Source organism: Lytechinus variegatus, chromosome 12 (assembly GCF_018143015.1).
Source record: "Lytechinus variegatus isolate NC3 chromosome 12, Lvar_3.0, whole genome shotgun sequence".
NCBI lineage: Eukaryota > Metazoa > Echinodermata > Echinoidea > Temnopleuroida > Toxopneustidae > Lytechinus > Lytechinus variegatus.
In genome coordinates this window covers 29700282-29709244 of record NC_054751.1, presented here as the reverse complement: position 1 = coordinate 29709244, position 8963 = coordinate 29700282, and the positions used below count along the sequence as shown (strand labels likewise).

General features: G+C 39.1%; 1 protein-coding gene across 1 annotated transcript; it reads left to right on the top strand.

The window, feature by feature from the left end:
* The first annotated feature begins 507 nt into the window (after positions 1 to 507).
* LOC121425021 (D(1) dopamine receptor-like) lies at positions 508 to 7112 on the top strand. The gene has a single exon (XM_041620953.1). The coding sequence runs from the start codon at positions 1820 to 1822 to the stop codon at positions 3119 to 3121; it is 1302 nt and encodes a 433-aa protein (XP_041476887.1). The 5' UTR covers positions 508 to 1819; the 3' UTR covers positions 3122 to 7112.
* Positions 7113 to 8963: the final 1851 nt, after the last annotated feature.

Below are 8963 nucleotides of genomic sequence, written 5' to 3'. Positions count from 1 at the left end.
CTTCGATTCGGATTGCTTTGTATTTCACCCACTGGCTTTGCAAATTTTCAAATTAGAGTTAATAAGTGACGAGGATTGAATGACAAGTATCACTCTGATGGTATGCTAACCTATCAAGCGTTACCGAGCAGTCGACAAGGAAACAAAAAAATAGAATGACTCAATCAAAGGTATTATTTAGTTTTATACCCTTATGATAAATAAATCTGAGGTAATCTTTACGCTTTTAATCCGATTTGAGAGATTATCAGTTCAGTTGTTTGAATTTCCATTTTGCATGGATAACTCTACATGTCAGCGTAACGATTCGACGTACAGTTGTAAGGGAATGCGACATAAATAATCATAATTGTTATTATTGTATCATGTGTGCATGGCATATGTACGAAGAAACTTCGATTTGCATGGATAACTCTAACTGTCAGCATAACGATTCGACGTACAGTTGTAAGGGAATGCGACATAAATAATCATAATTGTTATTATTGTATCCTGTGTGCATGGCATATGTACAAAGAAAATTCGATTTCAGAATTCGCAGCAACATAAGGCATTCTAGGGCTTAACCACTGTGCCGTTCGTTTGCAGAAAGTATTAACATTGGTTTTCAAACAATAAAGCGGCCTACCGTTTCGGTGAACTTAATAGACAGACAAACGTCAGCCTCTTGAAAGGTGTGCGCCATTCAGCGAAAGTTTATCGAGAGGAGAAAGATGTATCATGAAAAGCGGGGGTAGTATGAAGCCCATGGGACGCCCTCGATGGGAGTCTTTTATAAGCGCGATCGCTTCTTGAGTGTGAGCAAAGAAGAAGAAAGATTTCGCACGGCGAACACGTACTTGGTCTTCATCCGTTGCTTGCACTGAGGCGACATATTTCTACCTCGGATAACTCTCACCAGAGCGATGTGAATACTCATTAAACGAATTAGAAGTTGAACTATATGGATTTATTTCAAAGTAAGACGCCGTTGTTCCGTTATTCATGGTCACAGCTTCAGTTTTCATTCTCACAGTGAAGGACAGAATTGAAATGAAGACCAATTTCTTTGATTGATTCAGATTTATTGATAAGGAAAGTTTTGGATAAAAGGAAAAGGTAATGCAGTTTGGAGGAAACATAGAGTGGAGCGCTTAAAACTTTTCGTGAGAATAATCTTTTTAAAGTGCTAGATAAAGAGGAATAATCACTCTCAATCAGTTCGATCCACAATCTTAATGTCAAGAGTGAGCAAAATTTAGAATGAATTGGATCTGTGCTTTCCGTTTCGATTCGACTGTCATGCCACCATTTCTATGGATTTAGATGAATGGTGATCAGCCTTAGAGGATCTGCTGTGGCCCCCATCTTGTAATTTGATTTGGTCTACAGTCGTAAGGAGCATTAGCTGGAGGGGGAACATCCATTAGCGACTAAGGAAATGATAAAATGGGTGACCGAATTTCCGTAACGTGTCTTCAAGGAGGTTGTGTTATTGATAACTCAACAAATGGATGAAAGGATCCTATGAAAATACCACATCGGAGGAGGGAAAACGGCGGAATTAACGCTTTGGCCTCCATTTACGTGAACTGTTGTCGTCTCGTGCTGGTTGTTTCGGATTTGACAACCGGTAATTGCGTTACACCTTTATGAGATTTAAAGATCTTTTGCTGATTTTGATTAGCGATTCTACTCTTTATTAGAAAAGAAAATACAGCTAACGACATTTGATGACGTTTTTATACGGGAAATGAAGGTTTCAACGTGAAATTGTGGAGTGATTCATTAAAAGTGTACTTGGTTATTTGCTGTTTAGGCTGAAATATATATTGTTACCATGACGACAAATTTAACGAACGGAACAGACGATGGTGGGGGTGGAGGCTACTCCCTCGCTGGGTACATCGTCATTGGCATCGTCCTCTATTTCATCGTCGTGCTCGCCATCGCAGGAAATGCATTGGTCATCGCTTCCGTCCTCGTCTTCCGGAAACTTCGCACGGTAACCAACTACTTCATAGTCTCCCTCGCGATATCGGACCTCCTTCTCGCGATGTTCGTCATGGACTTCAACGCGTGCTTCATCGTCCTCGGCGACTATTGGCCCTTTGGAAAGGTCTTCTGTCGATTTTATATCTCGATGGATATAATGCTCTGTACAGCATCTATTTTAAACTTGTGCTTAATTTCTTTGGACCGATATTGGGCCATTACATCACCTTTCAGTTATTACCAACGAGTAAACGCGACTAACGCCATTATTTTGATTGTTCTCGTGTGGGTCGTGTCTTTCATCATAAGTGTACTCCCCGTTATGCTTGGACTCCACGTAGATTATACTTTAGACGATGAGCTGTTCCAGCTGTTTTATGAAGAACCTACGTTTTGCGTATTAATTCTTAGCGAGTGGTACGCATTCGGATCATCCGTTATTTCATTTTTCATCCCCATATTTATCATGGGGTATACTTATGCACGTATATTTATTGTTGCGAGGAGGCAAGCACGTCAAATTGCCGCGTACAATAACACGGGACAACGCATACAGGGCACGGACAAGAAGGTTCAGGGTTCAATGCGTCGAGAGCGCAAAGCGACAAAAACTCTAGCGATCATTGTCGGTGTTTTCATCGGATGTTGGTTGCCATTCTTCATAGTGAACGTTGTGGATCCCTTCTGTAAACGCTGCGTGCCGCCTGAGTTCATAAGCTTCACGGTGTGGCTGGGGTACGTGAACAGTGCTCTGAACCCCATCATCTACGCACAGAATAAGAGCTTCCGAAATGCCTTCAAGACCATCCTCTTCTGTTACAAGTGCCGAGGGTTGTCTATGCGACAGGCGGACAGTAGCGACGACCACACTGCCATGAGCAACACGAGCAGGCAGGAACGGCTTAGGGGACGCTTGGGCAACGGTTACAACACTTCACCGCGTCCGTCGAATTCGGACCATCGAAGCAGCATCGAGAATTCCGCGGAACAGAATACCAAAATGGTCAAGGATACCTCTTTGGTCATTGCCAATAAGAACACCGGTGAGAATGGTAATGACCCCAAGAAAGACAGTTCAACCCCAGTTACTGTTGCCACTATCACCCAATCCGATGCAAACGGTAATGCGATCGATGTCCCTCTTTAAAGATGTATATACACTTGTCTCAATTACGTTTCATCATTGCCAAAATGCACCCTTTTTAATGTACCTTTATTATAGAGACCTTATAATTTGAAGGTATTAAGTTAATTAATAGACGCACAATTTATACTTAATTCATTTTAATGTCTCTTATTTCGCATTAGCCATTGATGATTTAACTCACAGGGGTTAGTCCGATGACAAAGGCTGCATGGTAAATTGTTAAAATGTTGATTTTGATATCTTGGTCGATATTGCCGGTCGTATTCATATATTGCTCCACACGCCAGTAAATGATTTTAATCAATCAATAGAATAAATAAGTGTCAGGATGATAAGGAAAACTTGGAGCTTTTAAAGAAGCTTTTTCATAATCAAGGATATAGTACTTTGAATGTAAAACCATCTTCGTTTTAATTATCTACGCCCCGATTAGAATTATATACGCAACCTATATTACCAATAACCATCGAACGGGCATATTTGCCTTGACGCAACCATTGGTAATAAACAAAAAGAGGCTGTTTTGTGTCGATTGCCAATATTACACTCTAAAAGAGGTTTATCCAATGTTGGATAAAAGCGGAGTATGAATGTTCGTTGAGTTAAACGATGCCTAGTATTGCGCTAGATTTACACAATGTTGCGGTAAAATTTGCCAGTGGAATATTTTTATATCCTGTATAAAACTTACCCAAGCCAACATGTTTGGTCGCGTTTTACACAAAATTTTACGAACTTTATAAATTGGTGCATTTTACCTGCTTTTTGTGATACTTATATCGACGAATTGGGTATTTACTTGAGCCCAATGAAGAAAGTTTTGTTAGCACTGCATTAAGTTATTGTGATGTGTACAAAATCAAGCGAAGTCTTTCTGCAATGTAGTACATATTAGGTGTCTATATCATTACATGTTGAGGAAATATTGTTAGTATGCTACTATTCTTTCAAAGTAATGCTTGTTTTCTTTCCCCCATTGTGTCTGGGGGATAGTCGCACGAAAATTTGTGTATATTATTAATGTTTTATACTTCTTCACAAACCAGCTTGAACGTAAGTTTCAAACGAGTAATTGTAACATTATGAAAGAAAATCGAGAAACGTATTTCATTTTGTTACTTTTGTGGGTTATATATAAACTAGGCCTGATATGTAATTCATCATTTTACATGGATATTATTGGAAAGCATTGCGATGAACGTTTATACTTCAAAGTCATATTCAGTCACACTTTGTGGGCATGGTGGGGATGATGCATTACTATATTTTGTTTTTCGTAATGAGTTCATCAGTAACCATGGCAACAGCGTCAATCGTAACCGATCCCATCCATGCCTCGGGGGGGGGGGGGATTCGAAAATGGTATTGGCCTGAGCATTTAACGTGATTGTAAACCTGTTTCATTAAGGGTAATATCATAAATAGAGATCGTATATGTTTTATAGTCCGGTTTACCTTAATTGTCCTCAATTTTTTTAAGCAATCAGGCGTGAACATCTTGAAAAAGGGAATGATACCGTCTGCCTCTTAGATGCTCCTAGATAACTGGACTTTCATTCACTATAAGTCACGTTTAATTCTACCAGGATATATAATCTTACCTGGATAGTGCCACAGTGGTAGAGTGGTAGTCGACGGCTTCCTGATCGGAAGGTCCTGGGTTCGAATCCCTGCCCGAAGGATTTGAAAAATTTGGGAAAAAAGATTTGCAATCATAATTTTACTCTAAAACTCAAATGCAATTTGATTTTCAACAAAGCAAAAGTGTGTATTTAACACGTGTGATTTTTTTTTTTTGGGGGGGTGGGGTAGTCCCCGGGGTAGTCCATTGAACAAAATTCTTTCTTCAACGAGATCCGGATCGGTTAATAAAATTATTCACGTCAACCTGTTTCATGTAAAACGGATGAATATAAAGTGAAAAGGGGGTATAAGGCCTACACAATGAATAGATAAAAAGTTTTATCGGTGACATTGAATATAGGCTGAAGGTGATTCTGTGTGTCCTGGTTCCCGCGAAATTGACACCAACACAAATCGGCAATTTGTCATAATTTCCAACGCATCGAATTCGTGACTTATCTAAAGCATTCATCAAACAGATTTATGTCCATTTAAAATGAATGAAAAGTCGACCTCTAAGGAATGTGTGAGTTATATCCTTTGCTTAGAAAGGCGTAGGATTGACAAGTAATAATTGGTATATGTATGTTGTTTTTTTTATTTAATGGCGGTCATTACCAATGATACCGCTAAGCGAGTTATAAGTATGGAGGTGTATTTCCGTATAGCTCTTTTTTTTTCTTGTACAAGTTCAAATGCGCTTTCGAAGAATAAATTGCGGTCGTCGGTCTGAGAATTTCAGGTCACAGGCTTCTACATATCAGGGAGGGATAAAAGGGAAGGGGCTCAGAAAGAACCGTGTTCATTGCTTTATATGCTGACAAGTTCAACAACAAAAAGGTCTCACTTCCAAAAAGGATAGCAAAATGATAGACCTAGGCCTGCAAAGAAGCTGGCAAGAAGGACGCACTCCAAAAGTAGTTACTCCGAAATACTGAAGAAAAAGAAAGAAAAGTAGATATTTACGTCAAAGAGAGGTGAATTTGTGATAGCGGAGGGGCTCTGTATCAACTTTTTGACAGAAGTGAGGCACATTAATCCTGTGACCCCATCCCTGTCCTTGCACCTGCGCCTCGATGTAAATGGAATGGATGGAAATGGAGGCAGTAAAAGATGGAGATAAACCCTAGAGATAAGACATCATCCGTCATTATTTTGGGGTTAATCTGTAATATATACCGAATAAAATAGCTTTGGGGTATTGCACTTCGACTGAAGGTGACTGAGGGTAAATTGCAGATACGATAAAATGTGTCACAGAAATGTAGGCATACTCTATAAAGAGAGACAAAGAGCAATTAAAATGTCAAAATATGCATTTTTAAGCTAATCTAATGTGGTTCCTAATCACACTCCTTTCAGAGACCAGTCCTGATGGAATAAGATTTAAATCTTTCGAGGGTGAATTTTTACCTTTTTTGGAGTGAAAGTGTAAAAAAATGTCCACCTTCACTCAAAAAAGGTATAAATCCATCTTTAAAGATTGAAATCTCGTTCCATCAGAACTTGTGCCTCATCTCACACTGAGAGGAGTGCAATTAGGGACTAGATAAGTTCATTTGCATTTAGAGAGTAGACGCACGTATTACTTTGAAGCAACGATTGACCGACTACTATATGTTCTCATATTATGTAGAACAATAGGGGACTGTTTACATCGACACAATATTTTGACATGATATTCGGATTACGTTTGATGTCAATATTGACCGGATCCCATCCGGATCCGAATTGACCGACACCGTTGACAACACTTCAGGCAGTCTGAGACTCTCCCCCAGACCCCCCCCCCCTTCTTAAATATCTAGAACGACTCACAGACAGACAGATCTGGGTAACTATAAAGCTTTGTGTTTTCGGAGAGTTGACTGCATTTATATCTCAATCGAATGTTGTTCTTTCAAATGTATATGAAAGTAATATAAGTCAGCTTCCCAAGATGGAATTGCATTACTGAAGAAGTGGGATAATACATTTGAGGTGTTCCACCAACACGCTATCCAATCTTTGTACTTCCATTTCGACTGCACCAATTAGAGCTACGCCGATGATTAATGCAATATTTTGTACGAGATTTTGTTGGTCTCAAATTCTGAAGTATCCGACACCAGACACCTCACATGACCAAATTTTACTTGAGTTATTCGGTTTGTCGGTGTTTTTCTCAATGACTGGATCTATGGGTAGACTTAACAGGTTAGTAGACGACTTATACATCGCAACACTAACTTGAAGTCGCCATCCTCTTAAAATGAAGACTATTTAATGTCCTTGTGTAGGTCAATGAGACATGCATACAGACAGATTTAGGCCGGGTACGGATCAAACTAAGCGGTCACTTATTTGCACCTACTTTGGTCATAGGCCACGATTACTTCGTATGTCTATATGTAAGACAGGTCTTCCGTTGCTGGGAATGTGACTGATGCATGGACGTTTTCTTACATGACGACTTTACATATCAGAAATATCCACCAAAAGTAAACTCAAAATCCTGAAAATTAGTTGTCCTTTAAAGAACGACGATCTATCTTTCGTTCCACCTTTCGCTGCTTTTTACTTTTGTGGGGACGTGGAATCAATCGTTCTAGTTATCCCAATTCAGGATTCAGATCTTTCCGTCTTAAATAACATTTTGGCGCCTCTATACTCCCCGAGACGTGGCTAACTAACCTTAAATCATCACGAATCCGACCGCTTTCCCAAAACATTAGGAATCTTAATCTTAAGCGAATGTGTGTTTTTTCTGAGTGCGGATGTTTTTCTTCCAGGGACAGAAATTTACAGTATTGATCAAATGACTGACTCCAAACGAGTTCGGAAATTCAACCTTTGCCATAATTTTCAAAAACGTCACCTTTTTACAGACTGTATGACCGGATGCAAACTTGTATGAATTATAAGCTTCGTAATTGTTTGAGATTTATTCGATAAAAAAAGAGTAATATATAACTGCATCTTCTCGGAAGCAGAATGGCCACCTATTTCTGACGGAGAGTAATGGCGAAAGACTTTTTGATAACTTATTCGCAACAAAAAGCATCGAAATACTAAATTGATGATGAGAAATATTCTACTCAATATAATCGAGTCACGAGTCTTATAAAGTAGGCTTGTTTTATGTTCCATTTTTCACTTGTAAAAGAGGGTGACGAAAATAATCACGCAAACCCGGACTACTTTGACCATAGCAACACCAGATTCACCGCTAATTCATTCTAGGAAAAATGGATTTGAATACATCGACAACAGTTTCATTGACTGAAGTAAATTATGGTTTCTACCGATCGACTTTGTTATGTAGGCCTTATCAGTCCTACAAATGTTTTTGTTGACAAGTTGAGTTAGTTTTATTGACGACACTGTTCCGCAGGTTCCGTGACTACTTTGTCCAGTGTGGGATCCGTTGTAGGATGCCACTCAACCAGCTACAAAAGGACTGGTTATTATTGTATTAATTGATCATAACGTGCGCTTCAATGTATTACTAATTAGATCGCTAAAATCGATCTTTCGATGGGAGGTTCGCTATAAGAGCAACGATCTAATAGTGTGTAAATCAATTTAGCGCTGTCAAATTGGAAAGTTTTTCCTCGAATCGATATCTTCTCCACAATCATTGTCAATCGTCGGAGTTACTGCTATTTTATGGTGCTTAGCAGTTTTTTAGGTTTAAGTGGTAGGAAGGTCTTCGTGTCTTTGTTCGGCTCAGCATAGTTTTAAAAGCTCTGTCATATACCCGAAGTCAGCGCAGTGAGCTCCGGGCGTTCTGACCACAGACGCTGCCGCACAATTCTCAGATGGTATTGTTTGGAGTTTTGGTCAATATTTGAACTTTCAACTTGTTAACTCTTAAAGAGACCGTGATAAGTTTTATCGGGACGACCAACCACCCATTCCCTGTACACAGACAGACCAAATAGAAACTTTATGACGAATCAAAATACATGTAATGTATGTCACCAACAAAGGCAAATTGTGACTTACATTGTGCAGACGATTTTTAGTAATATAACGTAAATATGACAAGGCCCCATAAAATGATCGTGTTTTCATTATCATATCAATATAGCCTATTAAGCGAGACATGTTTTTCTCAAGTGACAGTGGAACGTTAAACACGTTAACGTATTGGAACCTTAAAGACCTAATATCACAATTTTAAAACTTATTATATTCTTTCCCATTGTTGCGTGATATTTTTGCATAATCCTGGGTT